The 25,978-nt window shown below is 35.6% G+C and overlaps 1 protein-coding gene across 1 annotated transcript in view; it reads left to right on the top strand.

The window, feature by feature from the left end:
- The first annotated feature begins 2,691 nt into the window (after nucleotides 1-2,691).
- LOC116900103 (low-density lipoprotein receptor-related protein 1B) overlaps nucleotides 2,692-25,978 on the top strand; it is a 274,149-nt gene continuing 250,862 nt past the window's right edge. The window contains exons 1-5 of the mRNA XM_032901881.1: nucleotides 2,692-2,715; nucleotides 3,551-3,743; nucleotides 4,237-4,362; nucleotides 8,842-8,970; nucleotides 12,860-12,979. Of these exons, the coding sequence (XP_032757772.1) occupies nucleotides 2,692-2,715; nucleotides 3,551-3,743; nucleotides 4,237-4,362; nucleotides 8,842-8,970; nucleotides 12,860-12,979 (592 nt within the window). The remainder of the gene's footprint in view (nucleotides 2,716-3,550; nucleotides 3,744-4,236; nucleotides 4,363-8,841; nucleotides 8,971-12,859; nucleotides 12,980-25,978) is intronic.

The following is a 25,978-nucleotide window of genomic DNA, read 5'->3' as shown; positions in this document are numbered from 1 at the left end:
AGAATGCAGGGTCCTCGTTGCGTATGGATTTTCTTAGGTCTATATACTTCCTGGCCATAGGGCCTGCCCTCAAGTGCAGTTAAAATACCCAGTGATACTCCATTGTGTAAAACTGATTTTCCCTTTCCTAGTGAATATCAAATGTAAATAGTTTCTAGGCTAGCTATGGGGATTCAAAGTGTTGTTGTTAATGGATTTTTTTAATCAAACCACTCCAGTCAAAGATCCAGGATCTGTGCAGAGAGGAAGACTATAACTGGCTCTGTCATTGAGGCACAGCAGTAATGGCACACATATGAACTCACAGAGTCTGTGGCAGCACACAGAAGACCAGAACAAGCTCAACCAGACAAGATCCCAACACAGAGAAAATGGGCCCAAAGAAATTTAAGTGGTGAAAAACATTATTTGTGTGTAAAAAACATTTTTTTATTTTTACAGTTTTCTCCTTTATAATTATTTTTTTTCCAAATATATTACTCAAGCAGTGGCATCACTTTGAACTTTCTTAGAAATGCAAATGTCACTTTTATATGTTGTATGCACCTGAATCTCAGTACTTTCTAAGCTGAGGCAGGAGAATCATACATTTAAAGGCAGTGGGGCAACATTATAAGACAAAATAATACAGACTATCAGCATCTAATTAAATCCAATTAATCAAAGGATTAAAAATAGGAAAATAACTTTGAATTAAATTACATGTGAATAGCATTGATTTACAGAACAGAAGTTGCTCCTAGAGTAAAAACCAATGATGTAATTGTTTTAACGAAAAGACAATTAGCAGGTAACTTGGGATGAATGAGGTAGAGTTTGGGGATATCCAGAGGATGATATTGTTAATAACTTCATAATTATACTTTATGTAGGTGGTTAATAGAGACAGAACTTTACATTGAAATACCACATTTGTAACATTTTATGTTTCTTCAAGTATTTTGGTATAAATATTTTTAAATGTATTCACTTTTGAGAATTTTACATATAAGCACTGTTTTTACATCATTTTCCCCCTCTTCACGCCATCCAACCCTTCAAATGCTATTCCTTTTCCCTCTCCAATTCATGGCTTCTCCAACCTTTATTATTGCTGTCGCTTAGACTTGTTTACGTATATTTTACCACCTACTATAATTATTTGGTATTACTCAGTATACATGTTTAAGGCTGAATACTTGGGATTAGATAAACATTGGGGGTTACTCTCTGGATAATAAATATCCTCTGTCTCACCTATAGATCTTTATCTAGTGCTGGGGCCTTGTAAAACTCCTGCAATTTTCATTGGCATGTCAACTGGTGTTACTGATCAAGGCTAGTATAATCAAGCTTATGGTTGAGATTTTTATGAGGGCAGCTTTCTTGAAATGCAAAGATGCTGGCTAACAGCAGACATCCTGGTTCTCTTGCTCCTACCATTTTTCATCTTTCATCTATTTCACAATAGAGATTGTGTAGTAGATTTATCATGTGGGAATCCACTTGATTAGTAACCATGTTGCCAGTTAGTCTTTACATTTTAACCACTTGTGGATTTTCGTAATGATCTCTGTTAGAACAAGAATCACCTTCGATGAGAGGGATGAATTACACTCATCTGAGGGTCTAAGGGTAAGTATTTAGAATGAAATTAGAAATAACACTAGTTTAGGAGAATGACAGTGAAAGATTCCACTACCGCCAGCATACACACATGCCTCATCAACCACAAATAGTTACCTGGGTTTGTAGAACCAGAAATGAATTTCTGCTCGTTGATCAGGCCTTAAGGCCAATTAGATACCTGATGGATAGTGCCAAGACATAAGTACCATTATTGCATCTTGGGGGTACAGCTTATGTTCTTGGTCAATGTTGTAGCTTGCAGGTATCCCATTTGAGTAAGGACTACTGATATTTTTTTGTTTCTTCTCACGTTAAATTGTTCCCCCTCGTATCATGGAGCTAATCACCAGGAAGGAGGTTTCATGGTTAAATCCAGCTCAATTCCTGTAAGTCCTCTGCTCACAGTTTATGGCGTTTTCTGCAATTGAATCTTACCTCCTAGCTCATGGATGCAAGCAAAGACAACAGTAATGTTGTCTGGGGGCTCTGTATTTTTTTTAAAGATAGCATTATGAGGTAAGCATTATTTCCCACGTGGCATAACTTCATCTAAAAGATACATACAAATACAATTACACATAGTGTATTAATTTTAAGCAATCATAGAAGTATATGATTCCTATGTCTTTTTCAAGCATCTACATTGCCCTCTCTCCCGCATCCCATATTAAGGCTTCTCTCTTCTACTTTTCTTCCATTTCTGCTCTGTTCTAATCCCTTCTGTGGTGCTCTTTCTACCTCCACATCCTCTCACCTCAAGAACTTTTTTAAAATTTCCTAATTACTGTAGTTTCTATGGATTATATGTTCCTTCCTAAAGTAGCCTCCACAAATAGAACAGAATATCTGTTTTTTTTTTTTTTTATTCGTTTTTGTTGGGGGTATTTCACTGTTTGTTTTGGGTATTTTGGTATAGTAATTTCTATTTTTATTCCTTTACCTTGAAACGTTGCTATTTTATTTTGTCTTAAACCTGAGAAATGTCCCATTTTGCATTTGTATTACCCTTTAATACATATGTATTATCCATTTGGCGGTTGAAGGGCATTCAGGTTGTTTCATTTCCCACCAGATATGAGGAGAATGGCAGTGAATACAACGGAGCAAGTATCTGTGGAGTAGAACATCCAGTGTTTGAGGCAGATGCTGAGGAGTAGTATAGCTAAGCCATGTGATAGACTTATTTTGGATTTGAGGGGATTCTCCACACTGATTTCCAGAGTGGCTGCATCAGTTTGCAATCCCACAAATTGTTACTGATGGATCCCCTTTACCCAAATCTTTAGCACACATCTTTGTATTATTGACTTTTCCTTTTTCCAAGATTTCTTTTTGCAAACCTTTTGTGCACTTAGGATATAAAACTATTTCCTCCTAAAATTTTACCATTTTATTAATTTGATTTGGAGAACAATGTCTTCAAGTTTATGCACATTATCAAAATTTTAGTGGATTTTTCATTTAGGTGTTATACTAAAATTACAGTCAATGTAAGATCTAGGGTTATAAAGAATGTTTTCCTGTTTTTAGTAACAGGGTATAATTTTTTGAATTCTTATTAAATCCAAGTATTATTTTCAACTTCTATCAAAACTTTATGTACAAAGTTTGGCATTTGCAAGTAAATTGACTAATTTTATTTCTTCCAGAAGAAATTCTTCTTTTATCATCTTTTGCTTGCTTTATTATACTTTTTGGACTCCAGTTCAGTAGATGTTATTTTCATATTCACCCTTGCTCCTCTTTTTATTCTATTAATATTTTGAAGAAAACTTAAATAGTTAAAATAAATTCTATAACATACTATGATGTGACATTCAATGAAGTTATGATTTGATGGACCCTACTGTGATTAACACTTTTCATCCCTCACTTTGTGGAATAAAAAAAGAGTATCAATATCTGACCACTTATATATTGAATAAACTATAATTTATTTCAGGTCATTGTTAAGTCTGGACCAGGAACTTTCCTTAGTCTGGCAGTTTATGACAATTATATCTTCTGGTCAGACTGGGGACGAAGAGCTATTTTGCGTTCCAACAAGTACACTGGAGGAGAAACCAAAGTTCTTCGTTCAGATATTCCACATCAGCCAATGGGAATCATAGCTGTTGCTAATGACACCAATAGCTGTAAGTTGTAATAGGAAATATTTCCTAACTCTACAACCTGTCAAATTTTTTCTCTTTAATGAAGATCACACTTTGTGATCTTACCAACTGGGAGGTAATATTCAGAACTTGAGTATTTAATGTATAATGTATCAATATGCTGAAATATTTAAATAACTTCTACAGAATTCAACTGGTCACCAAAAGAACAATTTTTCTTTTAATTACTTATAACATTGTACTGTGTTCTTTAGTCCTCATTATCTTTGAAAGTAAAGGCTAACATTCTTGTGCAAAAATTATCTTCTTGGCAGATTTGCATCTGGTTTTATAAGTGCTGCAGTTGTTGTAATACAGAATTGTTCAGTAGAAAACCCTTTTATAATGCCACGACATCCTCCAAAGTCCTGGGTGTCCTAGAGGTTGAATCAGCTCACCTGTTTACTGGTTACTTATAATTAATGGGGACTGTGTATTCATTACAAAGTATTACCCGCAGGCCTCTTCATTGCAGGTGAACTCTCTCCTTGTGCATTACTAAATGGAGGTTGCCATGACCTCTGCCTTCTAACGCCAGATGGAAGAGTGAATTGTTCCTGTAGAGGGGACAGAACATTGCTGGCTAGCAACAGATGTGTGAGTAAGTAAGGAAAATCTATGGAATATGCTTAAAATATATTGAAAATATAATATTGCATTGTATTGCAGTGGATTTCAGGCTTTTTTTTCCTGTTTATTAAAGAATCCAGCTCTTATCTTCATGTGGTTAGTAACAGTATCCAAGATAATAACTTACAAGTCCCTGGGACTGAGGGCCTGACTGTGTTAGAAACAGCCTCAAAAGTTCCTGCATACAAGATCTTCTGCCAAATTATAGCTGTGGCTCTGAGACGCTTGCAATTATGAAATTAATTACAGCTGAAATAAACTAGAAACCATGCAGAAGATCAGCAGCCATGCAGCAAGCCCCTTCCTAGGCTAAGGCAGTATGTAAATGAGAGGAAGTTTCTCACACTGCTTATTTGTAATCATTTCCAAACTGTTAATTAAGAATGTAACATTCCAGCCTTGCACAATGTTTATTCCTCCCAAAGGCATTGCAGTCTTTAATTAGTACCATTACAATACACCCTTATTAACAGCAAAATTTCCAAAATAAATAATGGTTCAAGTGTTTCAATATTGCCATGAAAAATTAGTAAGCAACATAAAAAAGGTTAATTTCCTTTTAACACTGAAACTTCGCATGTAACGAAGGTGGAAAATGAAACATCTCGTTGGAAATCGGTGAACTCATTTTCAAAATGTGCCAGTTTTGACACATTTTTTCCCTAATTTGTATTCTCTTCTTTTATCATTTATGTTAGGAAATTAACAAAAGAAGATGTGTTTACATCGTGAAAAATAAGTATTTTCATCTTTATCTTCATACTTCTTTGTCCCTGGTTTACCAGGAGGATCCTTTCTTATATTTTCTATGTGCCTTTTTGTTCTGCGGACTTGTATTACAAACAAGGGCACATCTTAGTAAAAAATAAAAATTTGATTTTCTGTAAGACTGTGTCAGAACAATGGAGAGGATGCTGCTACTACTCAGGTCATTTTCATGCAGATAAACACTTTCAATAGAGTGTGTCTCAAATCCCCAGATCTCTCTGTTGCCTACATTTCTCTGAATTGATCACACAACGACCTGAATTACATTTCAGTCTGCCTTTGTGGGTTAAGTACTAATAATGATCAGGGCCTGATGCCATGTGCACACATGGAGCATCAGTCATACATTAGAATCAATCATATTTCTCTCCGAGGTCACACTGTATGGCAGGGTTCATGCAGTGGCATGGATAGAGAGAGGTAGGGGAGTGTACAGTATGCAGTGTGGACCTGTTGCAACAATAACAACAACAACAACAACAACAACAACAACAACAACAACAACAACAACAAAAGCTTATGTGTAACTGCCCCAAAGAAGCTACCTGCCTCTCTGCTTGGGGAGTTGAAGCGCCAAACCAGAAAAATATTTTAAGCATACAGAATTGCAGTGGTATGGAACTGAAGTGTGGCACTGGGCTCCTGAAGGGGGACAAATCGCTGTGGAGGCATTTTCTATCAATTATGTATTTGTTTTGAAATCCTTTTGTCCATTTGCAAAACCACAAAGTGGCTTCTGCCTTCTTCTTGTCAACCCGTTGATGAGAAGCCAGAATATTTCCGATAAATACTTGCTAACACTGTTCCTGAATGTTTGTGGCCACTGTCATTTACTGACACATGCACGAGGGTAAATGAGGAAAAAAAATGTTCTCACTGTTGGCAAACTATACAGGTATTTACATCTCCCACGACATTGTCAGTGTTGTGGATCCATTGGAAATAGGAAGGGCAAGCATGCTTCAATAAAACATTCATCATGTAAGAAAATGTGAGGAAAGGCAAACCTGAAAATAGACAGAAGCAGAAAGTGTTCAGTGTTATGTACCAAATGCATACATGAGTGTGATTTCTGCTTGGACAAAAATTATTTTGCATTATACATATATTCTATTTTCATTCTGTTGCTGTAATAAAACACTGACTGACTGAAAGCATCATTGGGAGAAAAGTGATTCATTTTATACCATAACTTACTGTCCATCATTGAGGAAAGTCGGAACAGGAATTCAAGCAGAACCTGAAGCAAAAGCAGTAGAGGGATGCTGCTTCTGACTTGCCCATTTGTGTTTCTTACACAAACCAGGAGCAAGGTCACAGGGTTGGCCCCGTCCATACTGAGCTGAGCCTGCTTACATCAGTCAAGAAAAATATCTCACAATTAGGCCCAGAGGCTATTCTGATTTGTGCACTCCTTCAGTTGAGATCCTCTATCCTGAGGTTACTCTAAATATATCAAGATGATAAAAACCTATTATCACAGAAAACATACATATAAAAAATTATACACTGAGAAAATTGTGTTTCTATAATATATAATATATATTTATATATAATATATATATAAATATATAAAGACATATATATATATATATAAAATGAAAAGAGGCCATGAATTTGAAAGAGAGCAAGGAGAGGATTGTAGGAGGGTTTGTTGAGAGAAAAGGTGAAGGGAAACATTATAAATTTTATATAAATCTTATAAAAATGAAAATAATAAAAATTCAAAAGCTATACATATACACATATATATATTTACAAACATTTCTATCTATATCTACCTATTTGCCTTATTTTTATGTCTCTATGTACCTTTATGATAACCTGAAAAAATAATTAGTATAATCCCTAAATATAGACATTTTCTATAATAGAAATGTTTAATTTGAAACATTAATATCTATGAGTTGTGCACAAAGCCAATAAGGTAAGTTAGAACTGCTAGTAGACCAGTCTAAATTTTGTTCATTTCATAATCTAAGATAATCTTTCCAGAAGTATTAGCAAAATCGTAATATTTTGCCCTTAAACAGAAGTTTAAATTCTATTTTACTTCCTCTGAAATAGTTTACTTTGGCTTGTAACAGAAGTTCATTCCAAAATGAGGAAAGACTTAGTAAATACTGCATTGAATGAATTTAACTGAATGAATTAAATTATAAGATTTAGACACATTTGTAAATATTATATACGTATATTAAAATTAAAGAAAAATTAGGACTAATAAAACAGTGAATTTCAAGTAACATTAGTGGGTGCTTTATTGTCTTTTTCAGAAAGTTCTAAAACTGATAAAAATTTGTGATATTGAACTGTACCTTTTATATAAATTCTTATTACATTCAGAACAATTAATATGACTTGATTTCAATGCATAATTAGTTAACAAAAGGTGTGATAAGTATACTCCAGGACATTTCACACCCAAAAACATTGTTTCTAAAATTTTGCTAATGACTCTATCCTAGTGTACAAAGATAAATTATTTTTCCCAATGCAAACCTTCAAAATCAGAGGAAACACTGCATTTTTAGGACAAAACTTAGTTAAGAAAACAGTACTTTGTGTTTTATTGTTGGCTTGTTTCTAGTAACTTAGAAACTTAGAGCAAATCATAGGGGAAAGTCAGAGACAGACAGAGACAGAGAGACAGAGAGACAGGGAGGGGGAGGGAGGGAGGGAAGGAGGGAAGGAGTTAGGAAGGGTCGGAAGGAGGGTGGGAAGGAGTTAGGGAGGGAGGAAGTGTGAGCACATCTTCATTTTCCACAAACATCCTAGGTTTTGAACAGCAATGGTGTCATAGGGTGGTTCATGGTATTCTAAGTATTAGGTGTAAAGCTGTCTAGAGTCTCATTTATTTTCCCATTTCCACCAACCTCTCCAAAACCTTTTCTGGGTGCTTCCAGGCAAACAGCAGCCATGTATGGTGTTTTCAGTTCTACTTTTCTGTAAGGGAACTGGCTACTGGAAAATTGAGGAGAAGATCAAGTTAGAAGTAGACCAAGTAGGGAACATAGCTTAGCTGAGATTGCTTTTTATTTTCAGGGATTGTATTGGGGAAAATGGCTGAAAAATGATGCTCTCTTCAAGGGAATGCTTTATTGTTTAAAGAATGTATACCAGTAAGGATACATCAAAGCACTGCTAGAATATGCAGAGAGTATCTGTTTGCTTTTTTTGAGACAATATCTCACTGTGCAACTTAGATTGGTCTTAAACTTACTATGACCTACAATGGCCATAAACTTGTAATCCTCATGTCTCAGGATTCAATGGTCTGGGGTTTTAGTGTGAACAACCACACCTGAGTAATTGGTTTTTTTCTTAAGAAGAAATTTTCTGAAGCAAGACTGCTGCCCTATGTGCCAATTATCAAATTGAAACTGTTGAATTCCTCTGCACACATGTGATCGACAAATGATCAACAGAATATATAAATAGACATAAAATAATGATACAATGCTAAAAATACACTACAACCAACTCCCCAAAGAATTGCTGAGGTAAATGAAGTATGACAGAAACTGCTTCTGCTAATTTCTATTGAAATGAAATCATTGCTATTCTCTTCATTTTTTAATGTTTCTATTGTACTTCAATTTTCTTATTAAACTTGAGTAATACAATGATAATAATTTAAAGTAATTTTTATTATTCCAATTCTTACTTTTTGTTGTTTCAGCTAAAAACTCTTCTTGTAATATCTATTCTGAGTTCGAGTGTGGAAATGGGGACTGTGTTGACTATGTCCTCACCTGTGATGGTATCCCACACTGTAAGGACAAATCAGACGAAAAGCTGCTCTATTGTGGTAAGTGTTCAACAAGTACTTTTATGTGGCAGAAAGATATTTCTATTTAATTTTATAGTTTTAGGTATATTTGTCTGTCTTCATTTCATGTGAATAATTTCCTCAATTTTCTCTCATTGACATAGATCTCTAAAGTACATTGATCGAACTTTGTTTTTGATGAAGTGAGACACATCATTATTTACCCATCTATGGTACTCACTGCAGAACATCTTCATCATTTTCTACCACTTTGATGCAAATTAAAGGGAATTGGAGGCTATTTTGCAAGCTTCCTTATACTGCATATTTATCACTAATTTTAGGCCCATAGTCCTAGAAACATAATTCAGAAATATTAATATTGCTTATTAATTGCATAATATATTATATAATTGCAGACTTACTCTTTAGCAAAATGTTGAATAGATGTCAAAGCATTGTTAATTCAACTTTTGTTTCAAGGATCAACATAGGGCAAGTGTCCTTTGATTTGGAAACTGTGATAGCCAGGATCCAAAGGAAGTATGATCTTGTATCACACATGTCCTCTGTTCGTGAATTTTATTCTCTGGAGGAGACTGGCTTTTCTGTGGTAGATATCAGCACAGCTTCATCCCCCATTAATTCTTACTATACAATTGTCCAGATTTATATTAAAAATAGTGTGATTTATTTTAGCTTTACAAGGCCATTAGCATTAGGTCTCCCTGCCATGAAAAAATTGGGGATCTTCTATTTAAATTGCTACCTTATACTCAACTTAATTTTTTAGAACTTTACCATGGCACTAAATCCACCCAAGAAATCAAAGAATTGGTAAATAAAAACATGAGGATTTGACAATTAGCATGTGACTTTCCATTGCACACTAATATTCTCCATTAAAATGATGGAGAGATATCATTTATTTGGTTGCCTTACACAGAAAGTATTCAAGTTTTGTGTTTAATTTACAGAAAAGGAATTGAATATAGAGTTTGAAGGTAGTAGGGATAATAGTAAATATATAAATATACATTTATTGTCGCGCGCCCAATGTCCTGCCAGCAAGAACGACGCGCGGCAACCGGATTCTTCTGCGAGCAAGCCTTTACTGTGTTACAGCTCTTCTTAGTGTTACAGCTCTCTTAGTGTTACAGCTCTCTTGAACAGGGACCCTTAGCAGCAAAGTCGCTCGACTTATATACACAACAGTATGCTAATTATCTCAGGGATTGGTGGGGCATGGATCACCCCACTACTTGTCCTCCAGGGATTGGCAGAGAATGAATCACCTCATTAGCATATTAACGGTCAACTGACACCTGGTGCATAAACCACATGTGCAGTACCGATGTTCCTTACTAGAGGGAGCCCTACATCTCATTATCATATGGCCGCCCTAGCAAGGGACAAGCCTGCATGTTAATTAGCCGACATCCAGACAAGGCTGGATGTCGGCGCCATCTTTGTTTCGCCGCGCTGCTCTCTACAATTTACTATGAAATGAGCCTGAGAAAAACACCATCATATTTTTATATTTATATAAACCAGTTATCAATCATATAGGGGAAGAGTTAGTAAGGCTTTCTAAAAATTACTCATTTAATACATACATAAGGTTTTGGAGACCACATATGCATCACTAATTTATTTACTAATATTTATAATTCTAATTTCTTTTTTATATTTTTATTGGTTATTTTATTTACTTACGTTTCAGGTGGTATCCCCTTCACAGTTTCCCCTTCACAAGTCTGTTATCCCCTCCTTCCTTCCCCCTGACTCTATGAGGGTGCTCCCCTAAACCCCTACCCACTCCTGCCTCAGTGCCCTAGCATTGTTCCTCTATCCTGGGTCATCAAGCTGCTACAGGACCAAAGGGCTCCCTTCCCAGTGATGCCAGATAAGGCAATCCTCTGCTACATATCTAACCTATCTTGTACTCTTTGGTTAGTAGTTTAGTCCCTAGAAGCTTTGGGACGTCAGGTTGGTTGATATTGTTGCTCTTCCTATGAGGTTGCAAACCCCTTCAGCTCCTGAGAGAAGGGGGAGGGAAAAGGGGGGCCAGTTCAGATAATTCTGATTTCTAAAACATAATCATTGTACACTGTGCTGTGATTATTCAAAAATCCTTTCTATTCACTGTTTTGAGGCATTTAGTTAATTGTTGTCAACCAAATTAACCCTGCTGTAATAGAAAGTGTGGCAAGTTATTTCTTCTATCCAATTACACTTGTATTCCCAAAGGCTACCCCACTTGACATCCCTCAATCTCCCTCATCGGTCTCCTGTTCTCATAAGACCTGTTGCATTTTCTACGTCCTTGAGAAGCGGCTTAACTCTCCTATACAATGGGAACATACAGTTTTAGGTGTTCTGTATCTATCTTTCTATTTACCACAGATGATTCCCTTGCAGATATAGCTGTGTTGACACAAATGACAGGTTTTCAGTCTTTTAAAAAGCTCCTTAGTATTCTTTTATATACATACACCATGCTTTCCTAATTCATCCTTGATTGACATTTTGAGTTCCTGTTTTGGAAACTATGAATAGTGCTGTGGTAAATATATTAGTGCATACTTTGTTAGGCCTTGGTAATTTCCAACCTGCACTATATACGTAGTAGAACTGTTGACTTATATGATCATTACATTCCTCAAATTTTGATACCACTCATAATGTTTTCTATAATGACTGCACTGAAAATACAGAAGCATTTAGTTTTCTCTATGTTTTGGCTAGAAATTGTAATCTTTTAATTATTTTTTCATGATAGTCATTCAAATAATTATATGATATTTCATAGTGGTTTGGCCTAGGTTTCTATTTTTCATATACTTTTTGACTGGATGTTTTCTCTTGGAAAATGTTAATTTAGACCTATTGGCTGTTTCAAGGTTATATTGTTTTTTTGATTTTGCTATTGAGTAGAATTCCTTTACACTCCACATGTTAACCATTTTTTTAGGTTTATTTTATATTTTTCCTGTCTCTGTTTCTATCATTTCTGTTATGCTTTTTGTCATTACTTTCCTTCATATAATTCTGGATTTATTTTATACTTGCTTTCATAATGACCTGAGATATATAATTTGGACTTATTTGTATACTATTTTATTTTAAATCAACTAGATTGGCATCTTTTAATGTTAGCATTACAACAGCTACATTTGTGACATCAAATGACTTTGGAAGTATAGCATTTTAAATGTCCCCATTAGATATTTTATTTGATTAATTGGCACTTTAAGAAAATGTTATTCTGTTCAGTGAATATTATGAAGATAATTTAACAGCAATTTATTGATATATCTTCTATTATTTTATAAGTTCATTTGGAAATACATGTTTTTTTTGCATTTTTTATTATAAAAATTTTACCAATATCAATAAATTAATAGATGGATGCAAAGATGGAAATCTTAGCTAAAGCAAAAAGATAGAAAATAAAATTTACACATATACTTATTAGGAAAAGAAAAATTGACAAAATTTTCTTTGTTCACCACTAATAATGTAATTAACCATCTGAAAGAAATGTTTAAAAAGTTTTTTAAAACCCTCATAGAACCAGAAGTTGAATGTATTACTACTTCTGAGATATTCCTTCTAAGCTGATTATACATTATATGTTTATTTCTATGGAATATGTGAGAAGTGTGAGAAACAATAAGTAGATATAACCCTAGTAGTTATGTAGATAATTCCTACTTACAAAACACCAGGTCACAAAGACTCAAGTGAATTAACTTCTTTTCCTTGGAAACTGGGGGACACTGTAACTCAGAGATTTATTTATAGTATAGATCAGCTTTTTGGATTGAGATTCAATCAGTTAGGAGATAAATTTTATTCATGATCTTTACCAACTAGAAATATTGCTATAAAATCTCTAACAACAATTTTCAATTTTATTCATAAGAAAACCGAAGTTGCCGAAGTGGGTTTAAACCTTGCTACAATCGTCGCTGTATTCCTCATGGAAAACTGTGTGATGGTACAAATGATTGTGGAGATGGCTCTGATGAACTGGATTGTAAAGGTAAGGAATTTTATATTAGTCTTTGCATATTAGATGCCATTATATATGTTCTTCATTGAGAAAACTATGCTGCGAAAATGTCTGATGACATCTTTTGTAAATATCTTTGGAACAGCCAAACAAAAAATAAACCTATAATTGGGGAGAGATATGAGAATTTTATGATCTTTCTCATACATGAAATGCAAACTTATTGATCTCATAGAACATGAGAGAGGATGGTGATTACTAGAGGATACCACATGAAGAAAGCGTCACCATTGGTACAATGATAGAGTTCAGTACATGCAAATGTTCGTTTTTGTACATCAGTTAAAATGAATTTATTTAAAAAGTTATATTTACCTTTCTAGTTTTCATTTTCTAATTCACAACTAAACTATTTTCATTTTATAATCCTGTTTTTATATACTTGTTATTAGAGCATTTATATCAGAATATTGAGCACTGAATAGATTGCTCTAAGAATGACTACTATATTCTTTGTTTTCTTTTATCCACCAGTTAATTTCTTAGGAAATGAGTAAAATAGTTCATGTTTGTCTTAAATTAAACAGATTTATTGAGGCATATTTATATATGCTATATACTTCATTTGTCTTAAATATACTCAATGATTTTTAGTAAATTTATCCAATTTTGCACTCATCATAACCAATAAATTTCTGAACATTTATCTGAGAAGGTTCCTAATCCTGATTCTCATTCATCACACAATTTTCCCTTTTACAGGCATTTCACACTAATTAAGTTTTGCAGACTGCAAGTTTATCATTTCCTGCTTCTTTTACTTAAGTATGCCTATGAGTTTCATTCATATTATAAAATGTACTAATACATTATGAATCATTACTATTCTTTCTTTTATTTTTTTGAAAGTATAGTATAATTATACCGTTTCTCCTTTTGGGTTCATTACCTCAAACCCTCCTTTAATGATCTCTTTTAAATTCATAGAAAATATTACCTCAATAATTGTTCTTATATGTATATATGTATGTTTATAAACATATATATCCTTAAGTAAAACCTTCTCTGCAGAATGTTACATGTATGTATGTTTTCAGGGCTGATCATTGGTCTTAGATAACCAGGTTGTATATTATTTTCAAGGATAATCTTTGGTCTTAGATAACCAGGTGGTATACTAGAAATAGTGTTCCCTGGGTGCGACCATTTCTTCCATCCTCAGCATTTTAGTTGCCTGTAGTTCTTTGGGTAGTGTTGAGATCTCACAGTATTGTGATACCTTCTTCCTGTATATTTCATCACACATATAACCAGTAATTGACAAATCTCCAGTTCTTGATTGAAATACCTACCTAGTCAATCTATACCTAGATTGAATATACTTTCTGTACTTTTCCCTGCCCATATTTTCAAGTTTTTCCACACTTTTCCTTGCCTGTACTTTCTCTAGTTTGTTCCTGTGCCATGACTTAATTAATACCCTTCATAGTGCCTACTGGAAAGATAATCAAAGTAGACTTTCTATTTCTAGACTTATTGTCTGAATTTTTAAGGTGATTAACCAACTTTTACCTCAGTTTCTCAAACACTAAACTACAAAAACACATTGAGTATGTTTATTAATGTTATATAGAATGGTAAATAATACTAAGATAATAATACTCTAAATAAAATATCATGCTAATTTTGTCTTTTTAAAATTACTGACTACTAATGACCAAGAATTGACTACCAATGTTTATAGGTTAAATAAGAACATATCAAGATACCTAAAATCTGTGCTCAACAAGCATTTCTAAGGCAAATCCTTTAAAAAGTCTTTTGATTTTAAACACACATTTTGAGGACACCAAGCTAGACCAAGAGACAAACTTAGCACATATATACCTCTGCCCCTCAGAACATTCAAACATATAGGATTCTTGAAGTTTGAAGGCCTATTGCTTTTTTGCCACATTATCAGGATATTACTGTGGTCATTGGTCACGGGTTGAGTGCACTATGACTGCTATTCTTGAAAACTTGCTGAAGAAGCTATTCCAATATTTGGAGAGCCAGATTTCCTGTGGTGGACTTCAGACAGAAGTATTTATTGGCCTTTAGGCTCAATAGGAAAATAGGAACAACTCAGATTGTGTAGCGTGGTTATTTTGAAGAAGGTGTTGAAATTATATACTAAATTAAACATAAAAGTCTAGGTATATCTTAGACATAGCAGAAACAATCCCTCCAAATTTTTGTATTCAGGAAAGTCATATAATTCAGCACTTTAAAGCACTGAAGAGAAAGTAGCTCATAATCATCATGATACCACACACAAAACATATGGAGCTTAAGAAGAAAGAAGACCAATGTGTAGATGCTTCAATCCTACATAGAACAGGGAGCAAAACAATCACAAGAGGTAGAGGCAGAGAGGGACCTGGGAAGGAGATAGAAGGGGAAGGGATAAAGGGGGGGCAGCATCTGGTATTAGAAAGGACAGAAGTACAGAGAGTCAGGAAACTGAATAGAAACATGTAGCAGTGGGCAGTGGGGAACTGTGGGTAGCCACTAGAAAGTCCCAGATGCCAGGGATCCAAGAGGTTCCCAGGACCCAAAAGAAATGAAAATAACCAAAAATACCCCCCAAAGGGGAGAGAGAACTTATAGAGACCATATCCAGAGGTTAAGTACGGGCCCCATTTGAGGGATGGGGCTGTCCATCCATCTAAAAAATATTAAGCCAGAATTACTCCTGTCAAAAGGAAATGTAGGTACAAAGAATGGTGCAGAGACTGAAGGAAAAGCCATCCAGAGACTACCCCACCTAGGGATCTATCCCATCTGCAGACACTAAACCCAGACACTATTTCTGATGCCAAGAAGTGCTTACCAACAGGAACCTGATATGAATATCACCTGAGAGCCTCTGCCAGAATGTTATTGATACAGATTAAGATGCTTACAGGATGGGGGGACCCTGTCCATCCATCTAAAATATTAGAGCTCCCAGGAACTTATACTCCTGTCAAACATATGGAAAGGATGTAGATATCAGTGGGGTGGAACGCCTTGTTCCTGTGGAAGAATGGGGGATCCTAGACCACTGAGGCTGGAAGGAAGGGAAGAGGACACCCACATCAAACGGGAGGAGGGGAGAGCTGGTACCCCCACCCTAAAAAATTTATCCATATATCTTATGAATCAGGAGGTAATTTTTAATCATTTGATGAAAATAACTAAGGCATAGGGAAGCATTTAAATGAAAGAAGAAAGAATAAAAATGAATATAGACTAAAAAGTGAAGGGAAGTTCTATCTGAGATGGCCAAATAGTTACAAGTAGGAGAGATTACAATAAAGTACGCTGATGGTTAAAGAAATAAGAATATAGACATTGAAGTAACTAAATAAAAACATGTAGAAATCAGGTATCATAAACTTTTTTGTTTTTCAAACAAAGCCTTTGCAAATTAATGCTATTATCAGTTTTCTGAGAAAAGCAGGATTGTCTTAAAAGGGTAATATAGTGTGTTTGAATTTAGAAAATATAATGCATAGTACCATATTCCTAAAATTGTTGTGGGTATAGTTAAAGAAGTAAGTCTTATAAAATATACATAAAGTACATTGTATCTAATTATATTAATAGCAACTGTCAAAGAACAGTATTAATTAAGAAGGAATTTTGTCCTTCTTTTTGAATCTTAACGATCTCATCTACAGTCTTGTCACAAATGGGCACTAAAAATCAAGCTTTGTAATAGTGTTTCTGTTCAAATTAAATATTTATTAAATAAATCCCAGCAGCAGTGTGCTACCCGCCTCAATGGTTTATATTACCAAATGAAAGATGCACACACACAGTCTTTATAATTTAATATGCCTTAATGAGCTCAATAGCTGGGCTGCTGCTTAAACTCCATTTAGTTAATCCCGAGTTATTACTTACTAATTCCATGTTCTATCTTGGCTGCTCTGCTCTGGACTCAGAGGGCTGTCCAACTGGGCTGCAGCCTGGGCCATGCTCTTATGGTTCGTTTACATGGCAGCCATTCCTCTGTCTGTATTCCTCTAAGGCTTGGCATCTCTCCTCTCCGCCAAACCGTCCTGTCCTGGCATTTCTCCTCTCTCTTTCCTCATGGTCCCTAGCCTGGGAAACCTAAACCCCAACTATGTCTCTTCTCCCCAGATACTGACTGCTGGCATCATTATTCACCAGTCAGAATTATCTGGAGACAGGATCCCTGAGTGTCTTCCATTCATAGTCTCTTCTGCAAACAATTTTGGAGACGCAAATTAAAATTAGAATACAAGTAGCATTTAAGACAAACCCACTACATTTCCCTCTTTTTGTCCAACTAAAAAGGCACTTTTCTCTCAGACAGAAGTTGAACAAATTAAATCAATTATGCAAATTATAAAGTATGATATACATTTATAACCTCTAGTTTATATTTGTCAATTTAGGTAAAGTACTCTATCATCTATCCTAGCTTAAAGAGTTTACAATTTTGTACTTGAATTATGTTTGCTTTTAACTTGTAATGCCATCTGAAAGCTATCCTTTCAATTCTAGAACATCTTCTTTAATGCTAAAATAACTGAAGTTCAATAGTGAGAATTTAACTAGTCTTCAACACCATCATCAGAGATCTGAGAAGGAATTAACTATCTCCTGAACATGTAGGAAGCACAAAAACATACATTCCAAAACTATAGGATTTGTTCAGACAACTGATTTCCAAGACAATCTGTTTTCAGCTTTCAGCCCTAGAAACATCTGGCAGATCTTAAATACTAAAAGAATTACAAAGGACTGGTTTAATCCTTTCTTGACAGTGCTTAGCAATTGACTGTCCAACATTTGCATGTCTTTTTTGGACAGTAATTGTCAGGAGAGTGAATTTAGGGCTTTTCTTACCCACTGACTACCTTGCCACAATTGAAGTGACTCCAGATGGAGAAAATAATGCTCAATATCTTCTTTGAAGTGGGATGGGGGTACTATCAGCAGTAGACAAGTCTCCTAGTCTAAATATCTATTAACAATATAATGATTTTAAATGCCATATTCTGTAGATCTGATGCTTTTGAAGAATATATATATTAAACTTGGACTACTGTAGACTATATGCTATTTGAATAATATTGAAAATTCTTATTGTAATTACATCAGAATCTAGCATTTCCATTAGTTTACTATCTGACATTAATTATCCTAAACAATTTGTAGTAGCAAGTATTAGAAGTGTTAGGTCTAAGCCTTGTATTCCTAAATGAGGAGCATAAATGCAATGTCTAAGAGTAACAAAATTTATTTTAAAGCCTGTATCAATATACAAAGATTTATACCAATGAATAACTTAAACCTGTATCAATACATAAATTCTATACCAATGTTTGAAATTATAACTTGAAGTTTGCATCAAAATATAAAGATTTCTGCCAATGTATGGATATTAAAGGCTTTGTTTATGATTAAAATTAGTCATTCATCCCCATATATCTAATTTCTTATTTTATCTCCCCGTTTTCTTTTCCTATATTCTTTCATTTACCTAAGAAAGAAAGGATAAAGAGGAAAGAAAATATGAATATCCAAATTTAAACTTTCTACATAGCTTCTTCCCTGCCTAAAATTAGGACCTTTTCCAAATTATCCCTCAAAATGACAACCTGTCTATAATGTGTGAAATAACCATAGCCTGAGACCCAAACCCATGGAATTGGGATGACGACTCTACACAGATTTTTCCTGCTGAATTGGTTTGATAATTTTTTTTTAAGGAGTAGAGAAATTGGAAAAAATGGTTTGATTTAAGAAATCTAGCATTAGCATTTGTTACCTCATCTCTGTACACTTTCAAAGTTCAGGGCTTAACTGAAGTTCTGACAGGATTCATCTGAAAGGCTGGGTGAACTGAGGTTATCGGGAATCAGCAGCTATTCCTGAATCTGTTATGAGTGGAAGTCTCTGGAACAGCAGCAGGTGAGACAAGGGTCTGGAACAGAAGTTCATTTCATCATTCCCAGGGATGAATCTTGTCAGAGCCGCACGCTGGTGTCTCATTCTACATTGAATGAATTTTACAACCAAGTTCTATACAGATATTAGTAAGGATTGTGCAAGGTGCACAGATAAGTTAGGGTTGAATTTTTGTTCCTTATTTGAGCAGATGAAAGATAGCGCCTTTCCTTTTTATGAATTAGTTTGATCAATAACCAATTGCAATAAGGCTTCATTCATGTCACGTGAAGGCTGGCCTGATAAATTTTAAGGATTCTGTAAGCAACAAACGTTATTGGCTAATTTTAGCTGGAGTTTTGACTACAGACATTATTATGTCTAAGCCAGTTTCAGGGCTGTTCCCTATGGAGGAAACAGCAATTTGTGTTCCTTATCCTGTTTGGTCTTCTTGAATCTTTCTGTCCTCTCTATAGCCAAGATCTTCAAGGGGTCTTCCCATATCATAACTGATATTACTTTGGAAGGGATCCAAAGCTTTTTCTCTTACGTTATTAATGGAAATAGAGAGCCTCTGTCCAAAACTAGGATGTCTTTGATCTAGTAATCTGAAATTGATTGGTTCAATTTTGTTGCCTGCCTCTTCTTTAGGGCCTTCTCTCCTCTGACCTCTCTCCCTGAGGATTAGTAATTTCATTAATACTCCTTACTTATAACCATCTTGATTTTGATGCTTAAACAACTCAAAACAAATTGAAACAATTTTAAACAAATATTATTATCTCTTCAGATAGGCTTTCTCTTTATCTCTGTGCCTTTGTTTCCTACATTTAATGTCAAAACCCTGGATTTCTTTCTTTTTCCATGTATAAACAATGGTCACTACTTCTCCCTTCTATCCTTAGGACAATCCAATTTCCATTTATTCCTGCCTTCTATAGAGATACATATATGTTTGTTAATTTTTGTTAAGATAGTGTGCTTCTATGTCCATACATTTGTCCTACATACCTTTGAGATCAAAGGCCTGGTTTTTTTATTTTAAAATAATTTAAAGCAATTAGCACAATTCCTTCTTTCTACCTTTAAAACAATGTAATTTTCTTATTCTTCCCATCTAAGAAGATTAGTATCTGTGGCTATGTCCTCTTTTTCCTTATATAACTTGGATTAATCCTTTAATTCCCTTTTCTGCATGAGACCATTTCCCGGCTAATTTATCAATGAATGCTACTATACATTACCTCAGAATTCCTGTGTTTCAAGAATCCTACTGCTTCTCTGCTTCTGAAGTCTTGATTTAAGCTCTTACATTACCATCTTTTTTTATAGTCAATTAATTTTTAATTGAATATTTTATTTATTTACATTTCCCAGTTTCCACTCTGCAAACCCCCTATTCCATCCTCCCTTAACCTGCTTCTATGAAGGTGCTCCTCCACTCACTCACCCACACTTGCCTCACTGCCTCTACATTGGGGTATCAAGCCTTCACTAGACCAAGGGCCTCCCCTCCCATTGATGCCAGATAAGGCCCCTTCAACTCCTTCAATCCTTGCCCCTAACTCCTCCATTTTGGTTCCTGTGATCAGTCTAACGGTTAGCTTCGAGCATCTGCATCTATTGGTCAGGATCTGGCAGAGCCTCTCAGGAGACAGCTGGATTAGGCTCCTCTTAGCAAGCACTTCTTGACATCAGCAATTTTTTAAGCCTGGTCTGTGTGGCCTGTCCTCTCCCAGAAAATTAACCCTGCACTCTGCTGCCTGCCCCCACCCAGCAGGAGTCATTAGCATCCCAGGCTTGTCTGCAGCAGAGAGAGCATCTAGCTGAATCACTAGCCTACAGCCTATGTCCCTGGATTGGCCTGCATGTGCCCAACCTTAAGTGAGGAACCCCAGAATCATGTGTGCCAAACTAGCAAGAACTTCTATCCTAGTTCTGATCCTGCCAGGACTGGGGAGGAACTAAACGGCTTGGCTAAGACACCAATTATTCTCCCTGACTCTTAATCTCTTAAAGGGAAGGCGTGGATATTCCATTCAGGAATCTTCAATTAATTTCTAAAAGTGAGTTCTTGCCACACACACTGGGTACTATTTGAAGAAATTAAATGTGTTGAGACCCAAGTTAACATTATAACAGAGTAGAAGAAAATAACAATAAAATAGAATTGCAGTAGCATTAGGACAAGCCAACTGCATTTTTCTTTTCTTGAGCAATAGAATAAATTCATAGTAGTTGAATACATCAAATCAAATAAAGCATAGATCTTGTTATTTTTTTATAATGCTGGGTATCTGACATTAATATTCCTTATAAAGTTGAACTTAAATAGCTTGTTTCTTTTTAGAAATTAATATATTTATGCAGCTTGAGTAATTTCTATGGAAAATGCATAGCTTAGTTTTAGGTGGAAAAAATGCTTATCTCAGTTTGACTTTGCTCTCAGTTGTGGTTGTTAATATAAAGTTCCTCTTAGGCATATTGCAAACCAGAGGAAAAAATTCTTGCTATTTCCTGATTTCTATGACCTCTGTGCCTAAAATCCATTGATTTAAATGTGAGTTTGGCAAATTGCTCTCTCATAGCTCAAGATTGTATCTGAAGAATAAGAGGCAGATAACAAAGTTATCTTTCCAAGTTGTGTTTTCTTCCTGTCTCAATAGCAAGTGCAATCCTAGGATGACATGACTATACACGTAGACATACATTAACATTACTGGTGAGAAATGAATACCTGACCAGGAAGACATACCAGATAGTGCTATAGTGGCACAGATATCCTGGGAGTAAACAGTTACTTTCTGATTGAGTTTAAGTCCCATTCCACAAGTTAAAATCCATACTTGGTATCATTATCAGAACCCAAATATGTTGCTATACAGGTCATGGAGGTTTTAGTAGACTTTGATGAGAGGTGAAAGTGAAGCTATTTGCAATACAAATTTGGTTTTTCAAGACAAGGTTTCTCAGTGTAGCCTTGGCTGTTCTGGCACTTGCTCTGTAGACAAGGTTGACCTTGAACTCAGAAACATCCACCTGCTTCTTCTCCTATGTGATGGGATTAAATATTAATTTATATATTGTCTTAAGTAGGGTTTAATTGCTATAAAGAGACACCATGACAATGGCAACTCTTATAAAGGGAAATATTTAACTGGGGCTGGCTTACTATTCAGAGCTTCCAGGGACTAAGCCACTACCCAAAGACTACACATGGACTGACTGTGGGCTCCAACTGCATAGGTAGCAATGAATAGCCTAGTAAGGGCACCAATGGAAGGGGAAGCCCTTTGTCCTGCCAAGGCTGGACCGCCAGTGAATGGGATTCTAAGGGGGAGAGCGGTAATGAGGGGAGGATTGGGAAGGGAACACACATATCGAATGGGAGGGGGAGGGGTTAGGGAGATGTTGGCATGGAAACCGGGAAAGGGAATAGCATTTGAAATGTAAATAAATACCCAATTTAATAAAGATGTAAAAAAAAAAAAAGAAAGATTTAGCCCATTATTTTCATGGTGACATGCAGATATACATGGTACTGGAGAAGCTGCTGATAGTTCTATATTTTGACCCTTGGGCAGAAGGAAGAGAACTAGCTGAGATACCAAAGCCCATGCTCATACTGACATATTTCCTCCAGAAAGGTCACACTTCCTCCAATAAGGCCACACCTTCTATTACTCCCTATGAGCCAAACGTTCAAACATGAATCTACTGGACCCATTCCTATTCACATTCCTTTTCCTGGCTCCCATAGGTTTGCAGCTATAACATAATGTAGAAATACATGTAGTCCAATTTCATAAATTCCCCCAAATCAGAAGTCCTAATCTTGTTTGAAATCCCAAAGTTAAAAGTCGCTTCTTAGATTCATGTAATTTCTTAGCTGTCATCTCTTCAAAATCAAAATGAAAAAGCAGATCATATACTCCCAATATACAGTGACAGAGAATATCCATTACCATTCCAAAATGGTGGGAAGGGAGCATAAAAGCAAGAATGAAAGCCAGATGGTAAAACTCCAGACTCTGCATCTCTCTGTATGATGTCAAAACACTCTTCTGATTTCCAACTCCTTTCAGCTTTGTTGATTGCAACACATTTATGTTGTAGAGAATACTTAATCTCAGTCTGGGTTTGTACCCTGCCTTTGATCATTCAGTTCCCAGATAAAAGCCTTATATAGTTATAATAACCTTTATAGTTATAACAAGCCTTAATCAACACTACAGCTGGGCAGATGTCTGCCCTCTATACTATTAGAATCTGCTTCCCCATCAATAATCCCAAGTCACAGTTTGCCATGTTCCATTTAGGAAGATCTTACCTCCTATTGGCTAACCCTTATGACCATGCTTTCATGATTCACCTAATGCATAGTGGTTTTCTCCTCTTTCCACCTTCTCTTACCTCTTCATGGTCATTTTCAAGAACCCAAGCTCATGAACCCCCAAACTCTGTCTATGATGCTTCTTCCCAACTATTAGCTGTCAGCATCTTTATTTAACCAATAGTGTAATTAGGAGTAAAGTCACATTGCACATGCAGATTTCCTTGTCTCTGGGAGCAACCAGGTCCTCAGGGCCAGTAATTAGCATTACAACATATACTAAAGGAACAAACCTAATCATGCTTCCTCTAGATTAGTCCTACTCCCTGTGAGCATCTCTCCTTGGCAGGTATCCCAAGGCTCTGACATCTCCAAAATCTTGGGCTCCCCAAAATAACCCAGGTTTCACTTTCAGAGCTTCACAAATTAGCCTAAGTCACCAGCCAGAGACACCCCTATCACACACATGGCCTCTTTAGGCATGGAGAAAAAGTCCATAACCTCTTTATTCAGTACCTTGACTCTAAAGCCCAAAACACATGGTCAAAGCTGCCAAATCTTATGCTTGCAGGGGCTGGAATATGCCCTCCTCTTGTTAAATCATAACTTCAAATGCTTTCTTGTTTGTATGGTTTCCTTCACTGTCCAAGTTTAGCCATCATGAAATTTGCTCTATACACCAGGCTGGAATTGAAAGCAGATTAACATTTTCTTCTGCATGCCCAGATGAAAGGTCTGTGCCACCAGTCCTGCATCTAAGCTGTTCTTTAATTCTTTATCACAAGTTGAAAGGTAAGCTGGTTGGAGTCTTTCCCTAAGGTCACCATTCCCTTTATTCCATTTCTAAATCTCTTCATCTCCTTGAACACAGAATATAGCTTCCTTTCACTTCCTAGTGCGTCTGTTCTCTGTTTCCCTGCTCAGCTTGCTACTTTTCATTCTAGGTTTTCATAAGACTGAATACAAATCTTACGAACATAACAGTCAAACATACAAATTTTGAAATTGTCTCTCCCGATATAATTGATACAAATCTTAATACTTTAGCCTCAGGCAGACTGTTTGGTCACTGAACAAGAAAGTAGCTACAATCTTTCTCAAAATATCACAAGAACAGTCTCTAGTCCACGCAATAATATTCTTCTCTTAAACCTCTTGAGTCAGACCCCTACAATTCAAATCGCCCTTATCAACACTTTTTACATGTTCCTACTATCATGGCCCATTAAGTCCTCACTTAAAGCATTCAAATCATTTTCTAGTCCATAGTATATCCATCTCCCTCTAAAGAGTATCTTGGTCTATCCTATCACATCCTTACTCCAGTCCCTGGTACCAATTTCTGTCTTAGAGTTTTATTGCTATGAAGAGACACCCTTGCCGTGGAAACTATTATAAAGGCATACATTTAAATGGGGCTGGCTAACAGTTCACAGTTTTAGTTCATTATTATCACAGTAGATACATATTGTTGGCATGCCAGTTTATATGAAACTGGAGAAGAAGCTGAGAGTTTAGCATCTTAATGCTCATGTAGTAGAGAGAGAACCAGCTAGGTTGCCCCCACAGTGACATATTTCTTCTAGCAAGGCCACACCTATTCCACCTCACAATGGTGCCATTCCTTATGAATCAAGCACTCAAACATGAATCTGTAGGACCGTTTATATTAAAACCAGGATATATATCAATAGTGGTTATTAATACCCCTTTCCTTAGTCTACAAATGTAAAAATGCATGTTAAAATGACTATTTTAGATTTCTTCTATTTTTCAAAGCCAGAGAAAAATCCCAGAGTCTACATCAATCTTTTATTTATTGTTCCTTAAAGGTATTCCTTCCATGATTGGGAACTTAGACCTAAAGCTATTTGAGCAGATATGAAGAGTTGCTCAGAAAGGCTTTCATTTTGTATTCCTCTTGTTGTGTTGCTATCGTTGGCTGAATAACTGGATGTACGTGGGGTGAATAATGAATTAACATGTTGTACTTGTCTCAATTGCTTCCTGTGGGCACTGTCTTTGGCCTCTAGAGTCTTTTAGGTGGACCAGAATACTAGGAGTTCCAAGGTTTCCCAAAGGAAAGAGAACACCTGGTTATTTTTCTATTCTTTTGTTTGTTTGTTTGTTTGTGGTTTTTTTGTTTTCAAAACTGTTTAAAAAAATCCCTAAAAAGACTCAACAAACAACAATCTAAAAGAAAAATATAACCATGGCTCAAAAATAAATTAGTAGTCCCTCTGTGTTTGTACATTTTAAAGTGTAATCAGTTATGAAATCATTTAATAGAAATCACCTTCTATTAAATGTGAATGTGAAAGTAAGCAAATTATCATTGCCACAGGAAATTTAATGTCATTTGCGTTCAAATCCCCATGTCAAGTTCTTTAGATTCGGACAGCATGGGAAGTAGTAAGAGAGAACCAATGTACGTTATTCATAAGAATTATCCTGTGAACCAGAGAAAGACCTATTGATTTTTACGTCTTCTTTACATCATAATGTATTTTAATTGTCAAAATAAAAAGCAAGTGGGAGAAAGAAGAAAACTAGGAAAGTGTGTGGAAGAGTTTGTGGCTTTGATTTTTATCTTTCTGCTCCTTTGGACCCACTGCCCCTGTCGACCTTATTTAGTGGTATCTCATTTCTACTTCTCCGGTGTATGGGGATGTGTTCTCCAGAGTATTCTATTGACTAAGCTTATTGTAGACTATTTGGAGGGAAAAGCTGAATATTTCACAGTTGGC

Source organism: Rattus rattus, chromosome 5, assembly GCF_011064425.1.
Source record: "Rattus rattus isolate New Zealand chromosome 5, Rrattus_CSIRO_v1, whole genome shotgun sequence".
Classification (NCBI taxonomy): Eukaryota; Metazoa; Chordata; class Mammalia; order Rodentia; family Muridae; genus Rattus; species Rattus rattus.
Note: the sequence above shows the minus strand (reverse complement) of the source record. Positions and strands in the feature narration are given on the sequence as shown.